Source organism: Anarrhichthys ocellatus, unplaced genomic scaffold (assembly GCF_004355925.1).
Source record: "Anarrhichthys ocellatus isolate YVR2014 unplaced genomic scaffold, GSC_Weel_1.0 scaffold4, whole genome shotgun sequence".
Lineage (NCBI taxonomy): Eukaryota > Metazoa > Chordata > Actinopteri > Perciformes > Anarhichadidae > Anarrhichthys > Anarrhichthys ocellatus.
Window position 1 is genome coordinate 13,226,827 of NW_022280034.1, and position 25,827 is coordinate 13,252,653.

The window sequence follows — 25,827 nt, forward strand, 5'->3', positions numbered from 1 at the left end:
TCGAGATGTGCACTATGCTCATTCTTAGGCCCTGGTCTCCACACTGGTTCAAGAAGAGAGCGGAATGATGGCGAGGCAGTCAAAAAGGAAGTGAAATATGAAGATACAATCTCATTTCCTACCTTTGAGAGCCTCTGCGACGCCCTCAAAATCTGCCGCCATCAACTCAGGTCTGGTGTTCGGCAGGTTCACCATTTCTCTCAGCTCCTGTAGACAAGGAGAGCATAGCAGGGGTTGTCTGGGCGGCACTCGAAACTCATTTAAAAGCTGTATTTTATCTTTAACCTGGACCCTATTCTTCATGTTTTTGTGTCTAAATGACTAACGGGCACAACAAGCTTTGGAATCGGTGCAGCACTGGGTGACAACTCTGCAGCCGCTTAGAGGGCTGCCGTGCAATTCGGCATCATCAATGTTATAAGTGTGTCTGACAGCATTATGGACAGACCCCATAGAGAAATAAAAACATTTCTCTTTACGTTTCTGTTGATCCGGTCCGATTGTGTCATGTGACTCGTGAGTGAGAGTTGGAGAGAGGAGCACCGTGTTGTCAACGAGAGGGCAGATTAGCCCGATGACGTTTAGCAGCCATATTCAGTCACTTCTTAGCAACTGCGAGACACGTAAAAGCTTCATAGTTCATGACTATGAACTATGAAAGTGATCATAAACCTCAAAGTTTTAAGACCCTGCAGGAAAAACCCCAACAACCCAAATTGCTGGTTAAAGGAATGTCCAATCCCTTACCCATCAACTACATGCCAAGGCCTGGTGATATAATAGGTTACTGACTTATTCTACAAAACGTTAAAATCTCTTAAGCTTTCAGGAATCTAAGCAATTAAAAGAAACTTGTCTTTGAGACGAGGAAAGCAGAACACATTCCTGAAGAACTCTATTCCCCAGGACAACTGTGCACAGCGACAGCAGGTACGGTAGGTCAAAGTTGAAAGCAGTATGTTGTGGTGTGTTGTTGTGGTTGAATGAATGTCACATTTTGAAAAAAAAAAAAACTTTGGTTAGAGTCATGGTATTAAAGAAAGACGATGACTACAGCTGAAGGATTTGCCTGTCCGCTCTCTAAGAAACTGTCTCTTCTGACGCACACCTTGATTGTGCAAGCCACCTGCATGGGTCCTCTCCTGCCAACGATCAGCACCCTGCGGACCTGGCTCTCTGCCAGGGCTTCCAGGGCCGGTTGGGTAATGTCAGTCTTCTGTGGAAAAACACGACACATTTTCCACTTCAGTAACCTGTTCCTCCTTTGAAAAAAACAAACAAAAAAAAAAACAAAACTGGTTTCCTCAGGAGCTGTAGAGTCAATTAGACATACTTTTTGATGCCAAACTGAAGGCTGTGTGTTTTTCTCACCTTCAAAATGTCAAGGGGAGCCAACAGGACTCTGGCTACATCCAAGGCCACGTTGCCCTGTCCCAGAATGACTGCCGTTTCACAGCTCAGGTCTGGTCTCAGCTGAACGGACAAAGATAAAGATAAAAAAGGAGCAGAACCGACAGCAGAGAGGGGGAAAATATGACTTCTCTCATAATCACATTTCACGTGCGGTGGGAGGACGTTTGTCACACCGCAGTCAACATCCACTAGTTGACGGACACAGCCTATGAGGCGTACCTCTCGACAGCTGGGCAGCCCGTTGTACCAGCCCACAAAGTCTTTGGCAGCGTGCACCCCGGCCAAGTCTTCTCCCGGCACCCCCATACTCCTGTTTCCCTCGGCCCCGTAACTCTACAAACAAAATAAATAATGACAAGAACAACTTTTATTTAAAAGGTGATTTATTTTACCGGCAGACGCAGCGGTGCTCTTACCAGTATGACTGCGTGGTAGGCGTGCCTCAGCTCCTCAACGCTCACATCCGTCCCCACACTCACGTTACCGTAGAAATGACAGCGCGACTGTCGGGCTGTCTGCGTGAACGTGTTGATGACGTTCTGAGGAGAGGAAAAGATCTGCATTATCAAAACAGAAAGAATAAAAAGGGTTTGATTGCTCCTACAGTGGTACTGATAAGAATTGACCAAATGAGCTTTGAGCAGTTCTTGTTTACAATGTACCCACTGTCACTAAATGACTTTGACACTGAAGGAAATGTGGTGATTCTTAGGCAGGTTCTGGAGTTGATGATTTGCGTGCGCCACAGTGCCCAAAGGCACAAAGGCGCACAGAGGACAAGCTAATCACGTAGGCAGTTGCTTTCTTTTGGAAGTCACCCTTTCATCACAGCGTACCACAATCAATGCAGGCCCGCGGGCTCCGTCAGTACCTGCCCAGAGCCCCTGTTCTTATAATGTAAATACCAAAGTAGTCAAGGACAACTATCTGTTCTCCAACACGTCCATTTAGGATCACGGACCTTGACTTCAGGATGATCAGGGGCCACCCCGAACCTGACCAGACCGAAGGGGACGGGCAGCCGCTCATAAATGTCCACCTCAACATCTTGACGTGCCTGGGGGGACAGAAAGGAACGAGAGACACACGACATGAAGCAAAGCGGACTCCTTTTGATCACAGCTGTCAATGCTTTTGAAGAAGTCTCCTCGTAAAACCGTGACCCTTTAGGATGAGTTACGGGACTTCATTTGACTTGAAGTCATCTGTTGGTTCACCACATTGGTTCAGACTCAAACGCAACTCATCGTTTATCTCAAAACAAAACTACGGCCTCACAGGTCCAATGAACGCCGTTGAAGAGGCAAAACGCGACTAAAAAGAGACAAAACCCCTAATTAGAGACACATCAAATTAAAATGTAAGCAAGATCTGGGAAAGGGATTGTGATTCTAATTTAAGAGGACGTCAGGGAAATGGTGGCGGTTGAATCCAGGTGCCCAGTTTAAGATGAGGCAGGCAAATCTACAAAGTACAAAATGACATACAGGTATTATTATGCACCAGTTAAACTTTAAAAATGGGACGTGTGAATAATAATTACTGTTGGAGTAAAAAATAAAGTAGCATGTGGCCAGATTCGATCTGTTCTTTATTGATTCAAAAGTTGGCTTTGTGTTACATTTTGTTCTTTATGCATTCGGAAAGTTGATGAGAAGAAAAAAAAAAAGAAAAAAAAAAAAAAAAAAAAGTGCAAAGGAAACCATCAAAGAGCCACACACCCATTTCTCTTTTGACTTGATTATTTGTTCAAGGTGGGTCTGTCGGCTGAAATGTTGAAACTAGATGTTTTGTGTCAAAAAAGAAAAACGACACACCTTCACAAATGAACACTACTGGAATATCAAAACGCCAGAAGTTATGGGAAAGAACTTTTTCATTTTACGGTCAAGCTGAAATGTCTTCAACTTCACTGGCTTTTAAAATAAGACTGAATTAATCCTGAATAAATATAATTTGAAACGTAGGAGAAAGAAGAAAAAGTGCTCTGCGTTGCCACCGTTAAATACTGGGATAGATTAGGTAATTGTAGGAAATGTGTAAAACCAGCGAGCAGGACTGCTTTATGTACATTTTTATAAGAAGTACTTTGATTTGTCGGATGCCAGTTTCTAATTTCCCAGAAGTGTTACTACATACACATCAATATGGCAACATTTAATGAGATATATATATATATATATATATATATATATATATAGATAGATAGATAGATAGATAGATAGATAGATAGATAGATAGATATAATGTGGTAGATGTCGCCCACTTCTAATGCTTACTGTATATAAACTCCAACATTACCAAAACAGTAAATATATACCTTGATCAAATGCTGCGCCGTGTAGAAACCTGCTGGACCGCTTCCTACAATACACACCTTCGTGCTGCAATCTGCGGAATCAGTGAAGACAAACAAATCCTCTTTAGAACAGAAATAAACAGGAAGCACTGATGAGGGCACTGCCATATAATTACCCAGGCAATTTCACGAGCAGTTCACAGACAGCAAGGGGAAATGACACCACTATTCATAATATAATATAATACATTAAGCATTATTAGTTTAAATACAAAGCGCCTCACCATCATGAAGTCGACTTATCCATCTACTTCTTCCTGCTGTCCACAGCTTCAACCCGGAAAACAGCATCTTATGGCCGCTCATTTCCTCCGGTGTCTACGGACAAGCCGCCTGGCTTTAAATCAAGAAATAGTGAAACCCACTGCGTTGTGTTCCTGGTATTCGTTAATCAGCTCAACATTCCTGCCTATGCTATGAGCTTTGGACAGTCAGCAGGACTGAGAGCAAAAGCCAAGGTGAAAAACGTCCATCTTTCCTGGGCTGCGTGTTCTCAACCGGTACTAACACGTAGCTAAATGTTGCTAACAGTTGCCTACATGCACGCGTTTTGAGCCGCGCTTCTTTATTTCACAAATATGAAGTTTATCACATAGTTGTAAACAGAACAGACTGTTTTCAAGGCTGGACCTTGTGTCACACTCATATCGGTCCGTGGAACAACGACTATTCAGCACGTAAGGTTCCACATGGACAATGTACAAAATGAATTAGCTCTTTTCCTCGACGGGAACTATCATTGACTGACAGCTTGCATTACCGAAATAGTATATTATCTAGGTATGTGTGTGAATTCATTTGTCATGTGATAATAACAACTGGTACTTTAGCCTACGTGTTGAAAGAAAGTTGCCACCCGACAAGTCTGCATGGTGTAATACTAACAAATATTATGTAAATGACATTTTGAGGTGGATTTTCTTTTTTTTTTTCCTGAATACGGAAACAGTGGTGGTTTAAAAAAAAACTTTTATTTGTATTTTTAAGACTCTTCAAAGGAACATCAAATTTGGAAAAAGTTCAGATTCAATGTACATATCGATTCAGACAGAAAACGTGTGGTTCACATTCGTTTGAAAGTTCAAAGGAAATTGAAAGGAACCACATAGAACAAGCACACGAGTCAACAGATCAAGCTCGCGTGTAATTAAGCACAAGGGAGCAACAAAAGCGCTCGCTCTGCAGTTTATTCACGAAACACCTGTACACCCCACACCAGCCAGGATGTGGTAGCTCAATCACCTTTTCTGCAGATTCTACACATTTTTGTATAAAAGGAAATGGAAAGAAGCAGAGCAATACGTGAGACACCTTTTACTGGATGTAGCACGTCAGCCGAGCCGCTGACTCAATTATATCTCAATCATCTGTTACCAACCCCATCGCTCAGTAAATCTACTCTACAGGCGACCAGTTTCAAAGAATCGTCATCTCTTAACATCATCATCGACTCTCAGCATTACAGAATGCCTCTGTAATACGAAGAATTTACAGATGTCACTAAGTAAGGGTCACATTGAACTCTATGCTGAGGACAGCTGTGCTGAGGCCTGTTGGGTCTGGTCGGTGGTGCGGCTCTGGCTGGTCTGAAGCGCCTTCTGAACTGCGGAAAACACAAAGAAAACACGGTCATTGGAGCGCCGCGGCGTTCCAATGCGCAGGCCCGTCCGCTTCGTACTCACTCGTTTGCGTCTCACGATCAGCGCTGCGACGCAGAGGAACAGTACGATGCAGAACGCTGCCAAGCTCAAACCAATCATGATGCGATCCAGGATGTGGTCCCTGCATTGCTCCTGGGGGTCTCTCTCTGTGAGGAGGGGGGCAGCAGAAGTAAGTTAAGGACAAAAAAATACTTTTTTTTTTGACTGCGCAATGTGTGTGTGTGCATGTCTGAACTCAAGCGACTGGTGCTTCTCACCTCTGACAATTATAACAGTGCCATTGCTGGACAGGGTCTCAGAGGTCGCCGTCTCTTTTTTGAAGAACTCCCAGCTGCAGTAATACAGGTTCGTGTCCTCCAGTCCCAGCAGAGACAGCTGCACGGTGAACCCGTGGCCGTCCCCGATCCACTGGCCCGGAGCTGCGCGAATCCGGCCGCGGAATCCTGCGCCTGCCGTGGTCTTGCTCACCAGTCCGTTCTTCAAGGCCAGGAACGCAATCTGCTTTGTGTTGGGAAAACGCATGTGCAGGGACAAGCTCAACGGGTCCGACCGCAACGTGGAGCAGGTGATCTCAGCAGAGGAGTTGACTCTCGTTAGAGAGATGGACGTGGGGTCTTGGGAAACTGTCAGGGAGAGACGGATTGTTACAGACCGCCTCACCTGAAGTCCATATTTATGGAAAAACCAAGCAGATCATGGTATCAGAGGAAACTTAAAAGAAGTCACTTCGACTGATCAATTAGTAAACAAAGCTAATAGACGGTTTCAGACGGAAAGTGACTATAAGTACATGTACAACTTTGAGGTACTTGTACTTTACTTGAGGTATATGACTTGAGTCCTTTCCTTTTGATGCTGCCCTTCTGCTTCACATCATTTCATGGGGAAAAGGCTGTACTATTTAGTATTCAGCTGACAGCTATACTGGTTTTTCAGATTAATATTTCACGACAACAACGACAACAACAAAATAATGAGCTGATAACATACAATGTTAAAGATTAAACCAGTCGTCCCCAACCGTTTTGGCTTACAAAACATAGTGTCTAGTTTCTTTTTTTGTACATTTCAGATGGATATGCAATACCTAGATAGACATACTTATCGGGTATTTCACAAAACAACTAATTTTAAAGAAAAGCTTATAGTTTGCCTAGAGCAGAACTTCTTTCCTGCCACATGAATCCTCTCACAACCCCTCAGATATATTTTGTGACCCACTGGAGGGGGCCCAACCCCTGTGTGCGAACTCTAGACTAAGCTACTTGCAGTAAGTGTATATAAAGGAGCTAAAACCAACTTCACTGACCTGCTACACGAGTAAAATGCTTATGTATCTGTTACAGGGGATATTTGTTTCTGCAGAAATAGTACTTTTAATGCCTTAAGTACATTTAGCTGAAAATGACTTTTAATCGAGTATGATTATGAATGAAGGACTTTTACTTGTAGTTTATTTGGTTCTTTAATGTTCAAGCCGCTGCTTTCAGATACACAACAGGATGAGGCTGCAAACAAACAGGAAAAGATGACTCAGAGTCACCCTTCAAGACGTGTTCATCGTTTTAAACCCGAAAACGCACATCGATCCTTTCTCTCTTTCTCACACACACACACACACACACACACTCACCTTTCGAGTCGCTGAGCGTTACCCCAGAAGGCATGCAGAGTAACCCCAACACGCAGCTCCACCAGTGGGCCTTCATCCCTCCAGCTGGGCTGCAGGCGAGCTACCGCTGACTCGACCCAAGACGCAGCTGCCTGACTGACTGACGAGAGGAAATGTGACTCTGACTCTTGTCACTTGGTGTTTATCAGCTGTGTGTGTGTATGTGTGTGTGTGTGTGTGTATGTGTGTGTGTGTGTGTATGTGTGTGTGTGAGCTGCATCAGATCAAAGATGTGGAAGCGCTTGTTACAGACATCTTTTCATTGCTCTTTATTTGAAGTGGTGTTCCATCACCCGTATAGCTGTTACATGTTATATGTTCAGAGGCTGAGTTAACATACTAGCCCCAATATATTCTACACACACACACACACACCGTATGTCCAGCATATCAGTCACTATGTATACAATAACACATTTACATTGCTTGTTTTTAAATGTACAATAAATCTAGGCTCCGTAAAAATGCTGGAGCCTACACTTCCCATAATGCAACTCGACAGCATCTTCTATTTATTAGACTGCTGAATGCCAATGTTTTTCAAAGACTATGACAGTGCATGTAACGCAGCCTTTTTATTATATTATTTTTGCAGTCCTAAGCAGAGATAAACCCCAATGACATCACCGAGCGTTAATTACTCTAAAACCGATTTTGCACATCAGAGTCTGTTTACAGGTCTCGAGGAGGACAACCACACATGTGCCCCTTTAACCAGATCGCTATATATTTACATGGATCAATCTGTACAAAGACCTCAAAGAATTATGAAAAATACGTCAGTATGATTTTTTTTTTCAGAGGCAGGAAGCTCCACAGCCAGCACATATTAAATAAAAGAAAACACACAAACACAGACAAGCAAATGTCAGGCAGTCAGCAAGTTTTCAGTCCCTGTTGCATCGTTCATGTCACTGGTCTCCTTGAGTCATTTCCTTCCTGATGGCCTTCATTATTTTTCTGCCTCTGTTGGTTCCAAACAGGAAAAACAAAATGCCCGAAGCAACGAGGGGGATGAAAATAAACCATATGAAGGCTTTCTCATCGGTGGCCGTCTGAGGCTTGGTTGTTACTTCCAATACAATTGCTTCTGTATGAAATGGATAACAATAATAATATTGTTAATAATAATGCACACAAACATTAATTCACATATACTTTTGCTAAACGACTTTAAGACTCTGGAAGCTACTCACCATTCATCTTGAGAACTTGTACTTTGATTGCAGATTCATCAAGACCACGGTTTCCGTTTATGTGAATGGTGTAAACTTTGTCTTCCACAACATGTGAGATGGTTAGCGACACATATCTGTGATTATCCCATTCACATTTGTATTTCATATTGTCACAAGTTATTTCATCTCCGTCTTCACGCCACACATAATCAGTACCATTAAAGTCCTCAGGACATATAGAGCAGTTTAGTGTCACTGCTTGTCCAGCTTCAACTGTCAGTGTTGTGTTGCACTTCAGGCACATTGCTGGATGACACAAAAAAGGGCATTTATGATATGATTTCCATTTATTTATTTTTTTACTACAGAATGTATTTGCAATATACCGTACTTACTTTTGGTACAAGCAATATTAATACAGTCATCTGCTGAGGCACTGCTTTGTAGAAAAGTAGCAGCATAGAGCAGACTCAAGGTCAACCACAGGCCGGACATTCTGCAAGCGTCACTGTCTTCAGAGAGCGGAAGAGAGAGAGAGAGAGAGAGAGAGAGAGAAAAAAAAGATATGAAGAACGGAGGGCCTCTGTCCTGTTCTGCCTCAGCCTGGTGTAAACAAGGCTCACCTATTGCCATAAATCAGGTAAGACAACCTGGATGAGTTGGTGCATGTTAATCTGTCATTCATCTTTAGTGTAATATTTGTTTTAATAACCTAAAATCAACTCAAGTTCTCTATGTTCTAAGTCAAATGAGTTCATGATGTGCTCCCTTGTCCCTGTCTGATCAAAGTTATTAAAGGGATTCTGATCTGTCAGGTTTGTTGCACCTCACAGATAAAGCTTAGCCCAAACAGGATGACTGAAGAGTTTGGAAGAGGTCCAATTTGAACTACTTTTTAGTTATACATTTCTTTTTTTATAAATTTAATTTTTCATTGTTTGCTAACTTTTTCAATGAGGTCCAAATTTGTACTTCATTGAGATTATATCCACTAACAGACGCTGTTTGAATGGGAGACACTACAGGTGACCCGGGGAACATTTTTAACTAGCATGAAACTTTCCCAGTTTATTAATTTATATCTTTATTTACCAGGGACAGTGCACATTAATCACATTTTTAATCACAGTTATAGCTAGAGAGCTTTTTCATGTGCAGTCCCTGAGCAGGTTATTACAATTTATTAGTGGCCTAACATCTTTACAATGCTACAGCAAACACCACAGCACAACACAATGCGATCCGAAAACAATAGAATACATAAATACATTACAAAAACAATGAGGTGATATAACAGCAGTGTCTCAGGTGAGGTTGTATGATTGCAGGTTTTGGTTTGCTTTCAGCCATCTCTTTAGTTTATGTCTAAAGGTTAGCTAATTAGTGCTAAATAGATTGTGCTTTTGAACCATCTGGCAACTGTGATAGTCATTGGCTCAAGTTTTTAGTGTCTGTTTGATTACTTACGTTATGTAAATTATGTTTTGTATTACAAGTTTTCTGAAATGTAATATTTACTTTATCAAATATGCGCTAATTTGCACAAGTTTCCAGAATAGAAATCTAATCATGGTTCAAAATGATCGTTTAATTTGGTCGACATATTAGATTCAAAGGTTTTTACAGAGTCTTATGTATATATGTCGTTTTATCACTCCATCAATCAGAAAATACTGTCAACAGCCATAAGGGGAAAAAAACTATTTTTGCCATGTTTTATGAATGAAATGTTCTATACATTATAGGCATTGAATGATATATGAACAAACCCTTCAGAATATAGACAGGAATTAATACTGGAGGTGATTTCTGGCTAGAAAAAAAATCTATTTTGAGAAAACAGCCTTTAAAGACGTGTATTGTAAAATTACATACATTTTTAAAGACACTGCAGGTGAATGAGGTAAAAAATAAAAATGTAACTAACAGACCTCATCATGAAACTCCCCCAGTTGATAAATTACATTCAATTATTTGTTCTTTTATAAATTGTACGTTTAATATGCAAATGAGTAAGTAGTGATATTGTGTTACAGTGAGTTTACACAGAAGCAGGTATAACTATCCTATTGTGTTCATCCTGAAACTAGATTCCAACACTCGTCGCAGCAACTCCAGACATCCGAGACCGCCTGCTTTAGTCCTACCATCATTAATAGAACTTTTACAACAGTTGTATTGCTGCTTTTCCTCATTTAAAAACATAAATATCTCTTCTGCCACTATTGCAGACCTTTCGCAAACTGCGTATCTGCTCCCAGTAGACCACACAACACTAAGAATATGTGCAATATAAATACACTGTGCAATACAAAAAAATATTCTGTCTGTATATGTAATATTTTTAGCTATAATTGAACTATTGTGGATTTTTACTTAATATTCTTTACCGTTTATTACTCATTTATAATACCCGTTTTGTTCTTACTATGTCTTGTTTGCACTATGCTGCTGTAATCCTGTACATTTCCCCGCTGCGGGACTAATAAAGCATTATCTTATTTGATCATCCTCTTTGGATCAATAACTCGGTTCCCCCATTAAAACCACAGCTGAGCTTCTGAGTGAGTAACTGCCATGTACACAGGAAAAGAGAACTTACCTCAGAGCGGACTTCTTTCTGATGTGAGCATTAGCAAATGATTCCGAGAAACAACTAAAACCTGACGGTTGACACTGGCTCCCAACCCATAAATCTGTCACTGGAGTAAAAACATGCCTGAATGGAGTGACTGAAGGGGAAAGTGAAAGTGAGAGGTTGAGTGATGGATGTCAGACATGTTCAAACACGAGTAGATACGGATGAGTATATAAATAACCCGTACGAAAGCCATCATGGAAAAATTGTATGGGAGTAAATAGTTTGGTGTTTAAATAAATTCTTTTTCTTTGAAACGGAACACAAAGACATCTAGGAGGCACGCCCCTTGCTGCTGTTTGCCAAGTGACAGTTGGTTGTGTGGTCGGTGGTTTCCATCAGCGACATCAAACTCTCCAGGTAATCACCACGAAGGAGTGGCCGACGTTAAGTGGAGCTGATAGAGCTCAATGTGGTCACTAAATGGGTGAATGAGCAGATTAAAAGCCGAAAAGGCTCAATTATGTTTAAATGAATGGGTCGGATCATTGGTTGGGTCAGAGTACGTTGATCACATTGTTTCTCTGGGAACTGTTGAGTTCTAAATAAAAACTTCATCGATATAAGAGATGTCAGGTCAGCACTGGTCATGTTTGTGTCATGTCTACAAACTGGTCTCTATAAAGGTTGGTAAATGCTACCTGTTAATATAAGACGAATGAAAAGTAAATTTTCATGCTAAAAGTGAAAAACAATAACCGGTTCACCTCATCTTAGTTGGGGTTTCTGTTGGCTGCCCGTCAACCTTACTGCGATAACAAGACTAACTCTCGGCAACACAACAAACATTACATTCCTTTTTACGTGTTTGAATGAAGCAAACATGTTATGAGTGAGCTTTGAAGTTTTGGTGGAGAAGCTGGAGCCGGCTTGTTTGGCAATTTTTAATCATAAAGAATTTCATTATAAAAAAAAAAAAAAAGTGTTAAAATTTGATTTTTGATCAATGAATCGATAGATTGTTTCAGCGCCACACACAAAGTCCTGTTGAAGGTTCAATTCAGTCACATGACAAAAAAAAACACTTTCTCACTAACCTCTCGTCGTATTGAGCCATGTAGGCAGTTTTGGTTAAATTTGCTGAAGTTTTGAGATATCCAAATACGATGACAATGAATGAATTTAGCATGAAAACGGTGTTTTGTGGATTACCAGCAGCACAAAAGGTTTTCACTCTGCAGAAGGCAGAGACTGTTCAGTGAACAATGACATCATCCACACCTCATTTGTCAGAATATTTTCGTGTGCAACATGTCACACGTGATCTTGTAAAACAAAGAAAAAAACAACATATAACTTACTAGATTGCGGAATGGGAACAAAGTGACAATACAAATGACATCATGTACCATTAAAAAAAGAATTACTTCAACAGTATTCAACAGTGGGCTGGTGGAGACACTCACTGTCAGGTTAAGAGTCATCAAAAGGCCTTTTTAACCTGTAGGCCTTGCCTTCCATTGACTGTTGAGAGAAGACGACCACACTGTTGCACAGTTATCAACGTGTTGTTGAGGAACAGTGGAGACAACTTGAACACAACGTAAAGCGACATGTTTGGTATCGGGCGGTTTACATTTGGAACACACATTGATGAACATTCAGCATCAGCAGGTTCGGTTCACGAGTTCCAGTCGTGCTGAAAAAGCGTCTCATACGTCTCCTCGGTGGCTTATTGCTCTGTAGATTGACACCAGAAGTTGCACTTGCTACGGATTTTCCTCATTTCTCAGATCAGCTGACTGGCTGACCCTGTACTTAATATTTTTGGAAGCCGTTATCCGCATCACTGCTCCAGTCTGCTGAGAAATGTGTGTTCTGGACTCCGGACCCCCGTTTCTCCTCGGGCTCAGGTTTGGCACAGGAGATCCACCAAATTTGATATACAGGCACCGCCCCCCTGTGGCCTAATGGTAGAAATGCACCCATTGAGACTCACTGGTCGGACGAGCAGCGCGCGGCCCTCGGCTTGTCCTTCATCGGTGCCAGCATGGCTGATGGGATGGTCCAAGCGGAATCGGAATCAACCAGAGGCAGCGCTCATTCAACTGCCATTATGTCTTTACGGCAAAACACTCCTCTTCCCTCACCACTGCATGTGCGGGGGCTGCGTGTGGATCTGACTTCTGTACTGGGTGTGCAGGAGCGCGCCGGCCTGCGGGGAGTCCTGGCCCTGCAGCCAGTCTTGGTAGAGGGTGTGCAGGGTGGGGTTGACCTCTGGCAGACGGACTGGCAGGCTGCTGTAGGCCTCCTCCATCTGCTGGACAAGGTCTTTATCCACCCGGCCGTCCACGTCGCTCTCTGCCTGACCGCGGCCACTCAAGCACCCTGCCACGTGGGAGACACAAGAAGGGCTTAAAAACAGCAGGTCCGAGGTGAAAGGTAGGATTTCAAGCAACGTTTTTATCACTTTAAAGCATTATTATTTTTAAAAATCACGTTGGTAGTTGTGGGTGGCGTTACCTCCTGGGCAGGACAGCACCTCCACCAGCTGGTAGGGCACACGTCCCTTTCTCATCCGGTGAACCAGGGTCTGGATGTTCCTGAAACCGTAGATGGCGGCAAACTGCAGCAGAGTTTCCCCATCACGCTCCAGAGTCACTTCCTGGAAGTCCCGGTTCCTGCAAAAACCAACGTGGAGAGAAAAAAAATAAAAAAATAAATAAATAAATAAATTGTATTTGACGTCCAAATCAACCGACGAGACGATAAGATAAAAGCTCTCAAAACACAGGCGTCTCTCACCTGAGGGTCTTGTACGTGACCTCGTGGACGTCCAGACCGAAGAGCTCCTTGGCGGCGTGTTTGAAGACATGTTCCAGGAAGCCCTCGGAGCCTCGGCCCTCGTGCCTCACCAGCGCCGCGTCTCCGGCCTCTCCCAGTCTGCAGTGACAACATAGACCACCCAGTGAACATGTGCAACTGTGAGTCCCGTGTTATTGTAAACAACATGTAGGGTGGCTGGATAAAATGATCAAAGAATATATGCAGACTTGTTTTATACTTGCAATGGCAACTTTGTAACCATAGCATGTACATAATATATTTTTATAGTCAGTCTAAGCTGCACTGCACTACTTAGCACAGTACTGCGGTACACACTGCAGCATTGTAGCTTCAATGCGTTTCATCTCTTTCTCGCCAAACACAACCGATAGGATAGAACTACTCACACATGGTCCAGTGGAACCGAGTCCAGCTCCTCCACCGACACCTTCCTCTGCTCCATCAGGTAATAGATCTCACCTTAAAATGAAAAAATAAAAATCCCTGTTACCACCTGATCTAAAATAGTATGACGACAGAATGCATTTGATGATAAGCCTCGACTGAAATGGAATAAAATCTTGCTACTGATTTTACACCCCTGGGGTCTCAGACACACCTAACCTCCAGAAAATAAAAGCTAATCGACATTTGCTAATATTGTTTGGCTCGAGGCGGCGGCGTGCGAGATAAAAGAGGACTGAACCTGAGGTGAGGACACAGTCCACGTCTCTGGCCTCCAGCAGGCCATTGTAGAACTCCTCCCTGACAGCCTCCAGCTTCTTATCAAAGCAGGGAGCCACCAGCACGTGGTACACTTTCCCCGGACTCAGCTTCTGTTCGCAGACAAGGAGGAGGAAAAACAACATGATAAGGAAGACTTGTTTTGTTCATGAAGCATTTTTCCACAACATTTTGAATCGGCTCAGAGTGGTTTCATTTGGTTTTCACTGGTGACAGTCAACTGGACAAAACATCTGATTAGGACAGAGTTTGGCTCCAACACAACTCAAAGATGCCTCCGTATTTCTGTTCTGCACACTCGGTTGATGTCAGGCCGCTTGGTCTCAGTCAGGAATTCACACAGCTCACCGTTTCGCAACTTTTTTAAAAATCTGTTACCTCCAGCTCTTATCGATACAACTGTCGGTGTTGCCGATAATTGTCCCACGACAAACTAAATGCATGTTACTGTTGTGGCGGTGAATGCTCACCTGCTGTTTCGAGAAGTAGTCCTTGACCAGGCAGCCCATGATCTGCTGAGGAGACCTGGCTGTGCAGATGTGAGGGGTGACCAGGCTGCCCAGCACGCGCTCTGAATAGCGGATCCACCCTGAAAAGAACATGTACAGGCAGACCGTGTAACAATCTTTGTATTCAATTCAAATACCCAAATATTAGATTCCTTCCTGGTTTGTTAATATGGTTACTGGATGAACAGTCTGCTTTCCACTACAGTTACAATTAGTCAATCTACAGACAATGAATAGTCGGCAATTCGTCACTTGTTAAGCAAAACCGATAAGAAATACCAAAAGTTCTCAGCTTCCAGTTCCTCGATTGTGAGAATGTACTGCCTCTCTTTGTTTTTTTAAAAATATATATATATAGATATATGTGTAATATATTCATGGCTTTTGGCAAAATGAGACATTTTAAGACGCTCAGGGGAAAAATGTGATGTGTATTTGTAAAACAAAATTGACATTTTATTAAGACTAAATAATTTATATATTAGTAAAAAAAACAGTTTAATCGATAATGAAATTACTCATCAGCTGCGTCCTTACAATAATATCAGACTCCTGTAAAAGTCTCGTCTATGGATTTGTCAAGAAGGTCTTGAAGCCTTGCCGTTTATCTCTGATGAAGGGAGTGGTGAAAGAAGAGCTTTCTATCTTTCCCCACCAGCACAACACCGCTATCTCTACTTCTAATAACAAGCTCTGTCTCCCCCTAGTCAGCACACGGCGTGCAAAGTAACAGCCAGGAGCCTGAGGAGCAGCAGGAGAAAGAGGCTAAACTCATTTTATTTAAGGCAAATATAAGGATAGAGGTTAGTTCAGTTGGCTAGAAAATCAATCTGACAGGTGGGGAACAAAACAAAACAGCGCAGAGGGGGTGGAGAATGAGAGAAGGGGTGAGGACTGGAGGAAGGGAGGTTTACCTGGGCAGGAGGAGGTGAACATGGGCAAGGCGTGGGAGTCGTGGTGCCTCCTGCGAAACCTCTGAATAAACTCCTTCTGGCTCTCCAAGATGCTGAAGCCTGCCGCCAGAGTGGTGTCGAACACATACTGCACTCCTGCAGGGAAAACCCCAGAGACACTAGTTTAGTTTACTTTGACATGGACGTAAAGCTGTAACATTCATTTATGCACAGAGACCAGGCGCACTGTGTTTAGTGTTTGTGGCAAAACACCTGTCCACAGGAGGCTTTTTAAATAACTAAATAAAACAGAAATCATACAGAGAAAGAAAAGAAATGCATCAACATATAAATACAGACACAAGAGCCAAAATACAGGTGTGAGAACAATGTGGGTTCTCTTTCAGCCATGATTTAATACCTGGAACAGAACACAGGCGGTGGCTCGGGGAGAATGTCGAGCATCTGTGATAGATACCGATGAGCAGGTGGACGTTTCTACACACCGGTCATGAAGACATGTCTTTTAAACGGTTTCAGGCAGCACATTTCTCACTTGTGGAATTTAATATAAAATAAAAAAGCTGTCAAAACAAACCTATTTCTGACAAAGTGAAACTAATGATATTGTGAGACACAACATGTGAAAGAACAAAGTAGCACAGATCCTGGATCTGATGTGGACACTAATCCTACGGCGGACACGCAGACAAATAAATCATACACTTCATAAGGAGTATAACAATACCTCAAATAACTGCATACAAGAGCCCTTCAGCGCTGTGTTGAGATTTGAAAATATGTTTCCTATTGTGACATGCGAATCCCACTCGCTCACCTAAACTCTTGAGGAAGCCACAGAGCTTGTGGGCGGCCTCGGTGACGTCCAGACCGAACTTGACGGCAAAGAAAGGCAGAGACTGCGGACACACCGACGCCACCAGCACCTTGTGCTTCGACGCGTCACACTTCTGACGGGGACAGAGAAAACAAACAAACAGGGTCCAATGTAACAAAAAGGTATCGCTGAAAAAGTGCAACCGGACGACTTCCTCGACTCTCTCAGGTTCCAGAAGGCCGCATTGTACCTTGTTGAGCGCCAGAACCCGCTCCACTTGCTCCAGGCTCTGCTGAGAGATCTTCAGGCTCTCCTCCTCTGACAGACAGCCATCACAGGACAGGCAGGCACTCAGCAACAGCTGGGATCCTTCATGCACCTGAGGAGAACAAAAGGGGAGTGTTTTAAGAGAGTGTGACGGTAGATTTTAAAACAAAGAACAGTTAAAGCAACAGAGGTCGAGATATCTGGATCCTAAACTTCCCATGATGCAACTTGATACCATCTTTCCTTGCATGCTATTAACTGCACAAACTTTGAAAGACTTCCCCCCCCCCCCCCCCAAAACAGGAGTGTTACAATAACCCAGGGTTATTTGTCAGACTTTAGAAAGCTCCAGAAGAAATTACACAACCGGTTTTGCAGTCCTGGCAGTACTCCATGGGATTTTGACGCACGAAACGGGAGGAGCCATCTATAATAACTTTAAAATCCGTGAGTAAAAACAGACATTACCTGTCCGTTGACTTCGACTCTCTCCTGGTGCGAGTCGGCACCATCGTCACTCTGTTTCTTGTTGCACTGTGTGTGTAAGATTAAGAAATATCTAACTTGCGATTGACAAAACGACACCGTTTTTTAAAAATGCATCTTATACAAGAAAGTCGAATGATATATTAAAAAACAACGCAGTGATACTGATCTAGAAACTCACCTGTTTGGTGCAGTTCTCACACTTCTCCTTGCGCTTTGGTATGTTGACATCGGACATTTTCCTTGGCGTGATCTGTGAATTGAGGGTGATGTATCTGTTAGACAGACAGCAGTGTTGATCATTTCCTCACATGCTTGTGTGATGATGGTTTGATCAGCTCCACCCTCTGACCGTCCCGCTATGTCCTATCACAGGCAGCCCACTTATCACTCAGACAGCAGCTCTATTACGGTGGGGAAACTGGCAACGAACTAGCATATCCCGTCATTAAAATGTTAATTACATACACAGCGCCAAACAAAAACAGCCACAAAAGATAATTATTACATCATCCTGTGAAAACCTTCAATGCATATTATGAACACAAACTCAGTCACAATGTAGCATACGACGGTTGTCCACTCTGTGGTGAATATTTTTAATACAGCTCGCGATAATTAAAGAAGAAAAAAATCGATCATTTCTTAAGCAATGTGTACCGCTAACGTAACTTACGTCAAAACTGATTTGAGCCAACTTTAAACATTTGCTATTGCGTTACAGGCCTCCCCCACATGTCTTGACAAATAATTGAATCAATGTGTTGGTTTAACAGTGTGACAACAGGCCTCGTGCTGTTATTAAAAGGTCGAATTTTAAGGGTAACTCACCGGAAGAGTTTTATTTCGCTGCTCTGTCGGACAAAGACATGGGAAAATTGCAGGGGACAGTCAGAAGAGCAGCTAATGGTAAAAGAAGAGTGCTACAGCACAGCAGGTGAACTCGGCAGTTACTCAGCACTTTGTTTCAGTATCAAGTCAAGTCGTCTGTGGTCGGTGTCACCGCCACTGCGCGCTTGAACCTGTGCGGTTATTGCATAATACCGGTATTCAAACTAGCGCTTTTCGAAGGCGTCGGGAGTCTCCTAGTATTCACGCCACTCATGTCTATGCACGTCTGACTCCATTGTGCACCCCTGTGAACCCACACATGCGCAAACGACTTAGCGTTCTGCTCCGGAAGCTTTGAGTTTTTGCCAAAGTAAGGGCATTTTCTCATTGTGTATAAAATAAAATAAATATCATATGTCTTGGGTTAAAAAATCATAATTGGTCGGGAAGTGTCTCCGCGTGCATGGAGCGAAGCCGTGGCCAGATTTCAAAGTATGTGAGGAAAGTTGTCCAAACTTAAGCCAGTTTAGTAAAAAGAAGAAAAAACGAATGTTTTGAACATGTAATTGGGTTGTAGGAAAGTGAAAGTATTGCGTAGTGAACGGACTACACAGCCAAATCCTTTTTTAACAATGCAGTTAAAGCTTTTATTTTGAAGGCGGGGAGAACATGATCCCGTCCATCAGCGCAGACGGATCCAGGAAGGAAGTATTACCCATGCAGGACAGTTGCTGCAATAATGTGAAAAGAACTTCCTTATAATTTAGTACACGTGCTTCCTCGTACGAATGCTCTTTTGCTAAACCTGCAAGACGCAAATTTACAGAAAGGAAGAAGAGTTTAAGGTAAGTGATACAAAAATGTCGCATAGTTGGTATCTTTGTACAGTTCTGGACAGACAGTTGTGTGGGGTCTCCCATCACATCCAAGCCAAGTGTCTTACTTGGTTTTCAGATCGAATTAAAGGGTCAGTTCACCCAAATTACAAAAAAAATGTATATATATTTTCTCTCTTGTCCCTTGTGATATGAAGCCATGCAGAAATGGATGGCTATCAGTTTTGTGATTATATATTCAGGTAGAAAAGAGTTCCATTAATATAACAAAGGGGTTGCCAGCAACATATCTGGATTATCCAAAGGAACTGGTCAGACTGGCTGGATTAACCTGCTCGGGGTTCCATTCTCTGTGCGTTGTTTATAGTTTTTCATAGTGCAGAACACTACCTGGGCCCAGTTAAATTCAATTAAAGTAATTTAGAAGTACGCAACATACAAGCTCAAAACTGAAATAATGAATATCTTAAAACTAGATGTATACACAGTGAGGCTCTACGACTCACTGGTGATGAAACAGAACCCACGTTAATTAAGGCAGTAAGTATTTATTTACTATTTCATTCATTGCGAATCAATATACCTGATATATGAGGAACACATGTGCTTTCCTACTAACAATGGATGAGCGAGGCCTAGCTCAGTACAAAATGAATGTTTTAGTCACTCTGTTGTCATAGAAAGTCGAAACAGAACATACAGCCAAAATACATCTTATCTACTAAAATCGATACATTTTGACCTTTTATTTTTGAAGGCATTGTGAAAATGAACCCACCCAATCCAATGTCTTGAAATGCCTCTTCGGAGCAGAGAATCCTGTGATTTGGCTCCTATAACAAGTCAAAATGTGTGCTGTGAAAAAAGGCCTATTGAAATAGGACAAATGTGTTAATAAACGTCAAGCCTGGGGGATATTTTTGTGATTTGGGTGAACTGGCCCTTTAAGGTAGGGGTATTATTTTCATGTGAAATAGGCTTAATATTCCTGCTTCTGTTCAGATGGGATACATGATCGTAGCGGAGCACAGCTCCACCCTGCTCCACCTGAAGAGATCTCCGGGCATTCGTTCCTGGTCTCTTCTTGTCGGTAAGTGTGTGTGTGTGCAAATGTGCATACAGTGTACACAATCAAATATGATATAAACATCTCCTCTGCATTCTCTCGAATAATAAGCCTCTCATTTTAATTGCAGGCATAGCATCTGTTGGGTTGGCAGCTGCATACTACAGCTCAGGTACACAAATTGAATTTACCTTATTCTGTTATTCAATTTGCCCAACGTCCGATTTACATAACTTTCCGCACCTGCTTGTTGCAACTTACGTAGCTTTCTTTTCCTTCTTTTTAAAAATAATTCTATGTGTCCCGTGGATCACACAGACAGCATCCCGTGGAAGCTTTTCTACGTGGCAGGTTGTCTGTTCATAGCCATGCAGAACATGGACGAATGGGAGGAGGCTGTGTTCGACAAGACCAATAACCTGATTGAGCTCAAGTCGTTTAGCTTGTACGCTTTAATCCTGACGTTATGGAAGAAGGGGAAAGAGAAAGGTCAGTAACACCCCAGAGCGAGTACGGTAGTCTCTACAGAGTGAGAGTGCAGAATCATAGATCTTGAGCCTCTCTCTCTCTCTCTCTCTCTCTCAGTTGTGTTAGATCTGACACAGCTGTGTGACATCTGCGTCCAGGAGGAGAAGGTTCGCTATTTGGGGAAGGGCTACTTGCTGATGCTGCGGCTGGCTGCCGGCTTCTCCTACCCCCTGACTCAGAGCGCAACACTGGGGGAACGCAAGTAGGTATCTGCTGCCGACAGCTCCCGACGCTATGTGATGACACAGTGACGGCTCACTTTATTAAAACAACACGACGTGATGAATGCTTTCAGATCATGGTGTGTTTGCCCGCCTGGTAAACTGATGCAGAAGCTGCTCTTTTTTTGTTTTGTTTATCTGTCCCCAGCGTCTGTGGAAAAAGTCTTAAAATTATATTTAAAAAATACATTTTCAAATTCTGAAAATATATCGTTATTGTTAATATATATCGTTAACAATGGGTCAACGTAACCACCTAACTAAAACATTCTGTGTTTAATCACGAGGATCCCCATTAGCTGTCACACCGCGACAGCTACTCTGCAAGGCTTCCACTGAAAAAAAGGATTGTATTGTTACAGTCGTGAATGTATTTACAATTTGTTTTTGTCCGCAGATCTCATTGTGACTCTGTTGCAAAACCTCGACTCAATGTCTTCTTATTGTCTGATAATTAAGTTATTTCTTAAGCCGAGCAATAATATGGAGAAAAAAAAGCATAACAAATGACACTAAACAATGCAGAATATCCTGTTCTCCTTCTGTTCCGTCTGTCAGTGATGTGGAGGCGATGGCTGCGTTGCTGAAGCGCTTCCTGGGCCTGGATGAGCTGCAGCAAAGCAGGCAGCAGGAGGAAGAGGCAGAGTATGGAGAAGACGAGGACGAGGAGGAGGAGGAAGATGATTCTTTGGATAACAGCAGTGATTCAGATGGTGAAGCAGACAAACTCTGATCCCTCTGTGACTTGCAACCCAGCTGCAACTTTGGGTGGATTGATTTAGGGGCATTATGACCTTGCTACGGCATTACAGAGGGAGCAGTTTAAGTGGTACCCTCACTACGTGTTATACTGTTAGCATGTGCATGAAACACCAAGGATATAGTCTCTTTCAGTTTCTCCTAGCATACTTCCTTCCTCGGGAGACTATGGTAAAATATTTCTTACTTTATTTTCATGCGAACTGGGATGGAAATATCAACAACTTAAATGTTTTGTCATGCAAATATTTCCTAAAACAGAACAAAATTGTACTTTAGATGCAGTTCTCTGTAAGTGAATATCATGCCTTAGCTCTTCTGAGCTAATTACTATTTGGGAATACACTCCAGATTACAGTTTTACCGTGCCTTCCTGATTAACTCTAATATGTGTTTATGTGCAAGTCAATGGAAAGTGCTTTTCCCACAGTTTCCCGGACCACCCAGTTGATAATCACCTTTGGTTTCATGTGTATTCATACCCAGTCCGCAATCCGGATGAACGCATGTGCAAACTGTAATCGGGCATGACTCTCAATTGAGTTAATTATATGTGAAATGCTTTAGCCTGCTGTTGTTCTGTCTTTTAACGTTTATTTACTTTTTGTGAACCAAAGACTGAATCTCAGGCAAACACTTCGGTGCTTTGGACAAACTTCTTTAAAGTGTATGGAACTTTAAAGTTCCATACATCTGTTGAAATGGTGAATGTCGGTGTGCTCTGCTCTGCTGGAAAGAAAATGAGAAGAATCTTTTTTTGTTGGTTGATTTTATTGTCTTCGTTTACTTTGATACATTTGGAGGAATTATATAAAAACCATGTATTTGTAAACCCAAAGTCTTTTTTTTTTTTGTTGTTGTTGGTGCAATTAGTGCAAATTTACGCGTAAAAGTCACTCCTGTTAAATTAAGTGGTGGTTGCAAAAAAAAAAAAAAAATGTTGCAGTTTGATTCTGAGCTGGCAAAATATTCTACGGCACCATCTCATTGACGCAGGCTCCGATGTCCTCGGTTATCCTCTGTAAAGGAGCCATTACAGGGCTGACGTGTTCCTCGATCCACTCCTGGGCTGTTGACTCTGGGTAAAGACGCACCATCTCCTCTCTCACTGCCTCCACCTTCTCTTGTAATGCAGTCAAATACCTGAGAAGACGTGATCAGATGGGCTTTCTGTTAAACAGAGTTCTTAAGCAATTTCAGGACGCAGAGAGTGTAGCTTTAGTATAATTATTATTATTCTCACGTTGATGCTTGGCTGTGAATCTGCATGCCGATGAGAGGGCTTAACATCTTCCTCTGTTGGTGGTAGGGGCTGAACCAACCTCTAACAAACCTACAGTAGCACAGGCATACAGTTATTCAGCAGTTGTTTATATATATTTATATTTTGAAACATATTCTTGTTCGCTGTCTTGCTGAGAGTTAGACGAGAAGATTGATACCACTCGTGTCTGTATGCTAAATATATATACTGTAATAAAACAGTGGGTGATGTTACCCCTGTTTTCAGTTTTTAAGCTAAGCTAACTGGCTGCATCTTCATTTTTGGTGTACGGACCTGAGAGTGGTATCGATCTTCTGATGAATGAAAGTCAAACAATCATTGGAGAGACATTGGAATTAACATCTTGCGATAACTGCCCATAACTCACATGTTGTTGTCAAAAAACCGTATGTCCTCTGAGTTCAGCAGTGAATTGAGCTCCACAGTTAACTCAGCCAGCCTCCTCCCTGGGAACAGCGACTCGTCCGCAGTCGTCCTGAAGGCCACACGGAGCAAGACCCTGTTTGCCTAAAGATGCACACTGTACAGTGACATCTTGACATGATGAAACAATGTCTGACCTCACCTCCCCATGGCCTCTACCTCCACTGAGGAGATATCCAGACTCTCGGCTACTTTGCTCTGAGCCTCGGCGCTGAACTGACCGTGGCTGAGCGTCTGGAGACAGGCCGCTAGCGACGGAAGGGCCACGTGCATCAGCTCGCACAGCACCGACAGGTGGTCGTACCTGACAGCGCGGGGGGGGAAATAATGGATCATGTAAAAGGCTCTGTGTTAAAAAGCTAATGAAGTCCTTTGGACCCTTACAAATTCTAAAGTCTGAGCCACAAAAGGACAATTTAATTATAGACTAGAAGCTGAAAAAAAAATCCCTTGAATACTTGCCTTTGCCAGCCTGTGATGGCGATGCCCTGCAGGTTTACAGTGGCAGATACAGCAGCAGCCACCTTGAGCCACTGCTCATGATTATCCACATGTCTCTGCGTGCTGGGCACACAGGTGTAAACACTGGTGGAGCCCTTAAAGGAGCTGGCTGCCCACAGGTCGGACATACCGGCACTGCAGTACTTCTCCAGCAGAGACACTGGACAACACGGAGTAAACATCACTACCAACAAGACTCTGGGCATGTTGCAGAGTATCGGTCACTGTGCAAGTGTCTGATGTTTGAGTACTAATTTCCACAGTATAAGGTAGGTTTCCTACCAGTTGTGTCCACATCCAGATTAGGGGTGTAGTCCCACAACATGGGCTGGACCAATCCCACCAGGCCACTAGCTACATGGATAATGGATAAAAATAATTCAATGAAAACAGTCAAATCAAGACATTGATTTGACTGCAGTGTTTACTTTGCACTTTTAACTAAAATACCAGTAAACAGATGTAAAAAAAAAAAGAATTACATCAAATTGCCTCTTTCATGGGGCTTCTTGGTAGGTTGCCTCATTACGTGAGCTCTTAGCATCAAAAAGCTTCTACTTTATTCACATGACATTGATGTAATTTGATGCAGCTGAGCAATCGACCCACACATTTCTATTTCTTAGCTATTATCCTTGTTGACACATTTTTTTATTTATTTATATATTTTTTAGAGTAGCTCTACTCATTTCAGATATCAGTGCTCATCTGGTTTAGTAGGGAACCAGTACCTTTTAGTGTGTCCTGGCCCATGCCTCTCATCATATCATCCCACATTATGATGGTCATGTGTGGCCACGTCTCCCTGATGGCCTGGGCCACCTTGGCCACATGACTCAGAAAAAGGTGCTCCACCGTACGTCCGGGCGAACCCAACCACAGCTTGGACTCCTCCCCCTCGCCGAGCATATATACCTTGAAGAATAAAAAGTAAAATAAAAATGATGACGCCTGCCGCCACAACTGGCTGACGTCTGACCAATTCGTACCTCATCTGCTCCGATGTGCAGTGCATTCAAGCCCGGATGCAGCTCCACCACCTGCCTCAGCATCTCCATCACCAGCCTCACCCCGTCCTCTCGGTGGGGATTCAGGGTGCCCACACAGGGTGCCACCTCTCTCAGGCTCCACAGGGGCCGATGCTTTAACACGAACTGTAACAGAGGAGGGACGGCCGCCGGTGAACAACAAACACGGATGCTGAACACCGTCTGAAAATTAAGCATTCGTAGCCAATACAAACAGTTTCCAACAAACAGTTCGCCTCACCTCCATGTGACCAAACGTCTGCACAAGTGGGATGACCTCCAAGCCCTTCGATTTGGCAAAGTCCTGCATCGACAGTACCTCCTCTCGGCTGAGAACAGAGCAAGCAGTAAACAGACATTGAACTTACTGAACCAAAGCATTTTTTTTTTTTTTTTATAGAATGCCAGACTTGTACATGAAGTTTGATCCGTTTATCCCACACAGGAAGGATTATGATTTTATTACAGGATCTGACAGCATGATAAGGCAGATAAACAAGCACATACAATTCCACCCAGCCCATAAATCAGGCGGTGTCCGTGTGTTTCCGTCCCAAACTGCACCTGTAAGCAGGCTGAGCTGTGGCCTGCAGCAGCTTCAGCTCCCCATCATAAGGAAACATGTCCTCATACTCCACCAGCAGGCCGTCGACTCCCAGCTGAGAGAACAGCTCGATCAGCTGAAACACACAAAAAAATGTATAATAACAGTTAGAGTGGTGCATCAGATTACAGAGGAAGCTGCTGTGTGCTTACCTTGTGAAGGTATTCTACCCTCGGGGGGGGCACCTTTCAAATCCAGGTGGACCAGTTTCTTTCCTTTAGGCCATGGTGGACTCTTCATTCTGCCTATTACAGACTGCAGGCACATACAGACTTTCATATTAAGAACAGGTGAGTGTGTTTTGTATGTTTGTGAATGAAT

At 42.8% G+C, this 25,827-nt stretch overlaps 4 protein-coding genes across 7 annotated transcripts; 1 reads left to right on the forward strand and 3 right to left on the reverse strand.

Moving 5' to 3' along the window:
• Positions 1–6: 6 nt before the first annotated feature.
• On the reverse strand, positions 7–7,205 carry LOC116381800 (NADPH:adrenodoxin oxidoreductase, mitochondrial-like). 2 transcript variants are annotated; one of them, XM_031844251.1, is made up of 11 exons: positions 7,067–7,205; positions 5,691–6,056; positions 5,455–5,579; positions 3,997–5,375; positions 3,734–3,804; positions 2,375–2,470; positions 1,830–1,952; positions 1,633–1,746; positions 1,372–1,473; positions 1,109–1,216; positions 7–207 (listed from the first exon to the last, which is right to left on the reverse strand). In XM_031844251.1, exons 4-11 carry the CDS (start codon positions 4,076–4,078, stop codon positions 112–114), a joined length of 792 nt encoding a protein of 263 aa, XP_031700111.1. In that variant the 5' UTR covers positions 4,079–5,375; positions 5,455–5,579; positions 5,691–6,056; positions 7,067–7,205; the 3' UTR covers positions 7–111. The 2 variants fall into 2 exon arrangements, with proteins under 2 accessions (XP_031700111.1, XP_031700110.1); XM_031844250.1 differs by having other exon boundaries at positions 1,372–1,746.
• Positions 7,206–7,374: 169 nt separating this feature from the next.
• narf (nuclear prelamin A recognition factor) lies at positions 7,375–18,567 on the reverse strand. 3 transcript variants are annotated; one of them, XM_031844138.1, is made up of 15 exons: positions 18,256–18,567; positions 17,606–17,677; positions 17,407–17,472; positions 16,922–17,050; positions 16,672–16,804; positions 15,855–15,989; positions 14,902–15,020; positions 14,394–14,523; positions 14,095–14,167; positions 13,667–13,804; positions 13,385–13,542; positions 10,886–13,249; positions 8,679–8,795; positions 8,302–8,589; positions 7,375–8,195 (listed from the first exon to the last, which is right to left on the reverse strand). In XM_031844138.1, exons 2-12 carry the CDS (start codon positions 17,660–17,662, stop codon positions 13,008–13,010), a joined length of 1,380 nt encoding a protein of 459 aa, XP_031699998.1. In that variant the 5' UTR covers positions 17,663–17,677; positions 18,256–18,567; the 3' UTR covers positions 7,375–8,195; positions 8,302–8,589; positions 8,679–8,795; positions 10,886–13,007. The 3 variants fall into 3 exon arrangements, with proteins under 3 accessions (XP_031699998.1, XP_031699996.1, XP_031699997.1); XM_031844136.1 differs by having other exon boundaries at positions 16,672–17,050; XM_031844137.1 differs by lacking the exons at positions 7,375–8,195; positions 8,302–8,589; positions 8,679–8,795 and having other exon boundaries at positions 10,148–13,249; positions 16,672–17,050.
• A 391-nt stretch (positions 18,568–18,958) lies between these two features.
• cybc1 (cytochrome b-245 chaperone 1) lies at positions 18,959–22,497 on the forward strand. Its single transcript, XM_031843359.1, has 6 exons — positions 18,959–19,100; positions 20,094–20,181; positions 20,288–20,329; positions 20,476–20,646; positions 20,743–20,887; positions 21,465–22,497. Exons 2-6 carry the CDS (start codon positions 20,094–20,096, stop codon positions 21,637–21,639), a joined length of 621 nt encoding a protein of 206 aa, XP_031699219.1. The 5' UTR covers positions 18,959–19,100; the 3' UTR covers positions 21,640–22,497.
• On the reverse strand, positions 22,057–25,746 carry hexd (hexosaminidase d). The gene is given in 12 exon segments (XM_031843356.1): positions 22,057–22,808; positions 22,909–22,998; positions 23,318–23,425; positions 23,516–23,677; positions 23,836–24,034; positions 24,157–24,228; positions 24,606–24,789; positions 24,864–25,028; positions 25,144–25,231; positions 25,467–25,582; positions 25,659–25,685; positions 25,687–25,746. Coding segments are annotated over 12 exon segments (1,443 nt in total). The 3' UTR covers positions 22,057–22,636.
• Between the last annotated feature and the right edge of the window lie 81 nt (positions 25,747–25,827).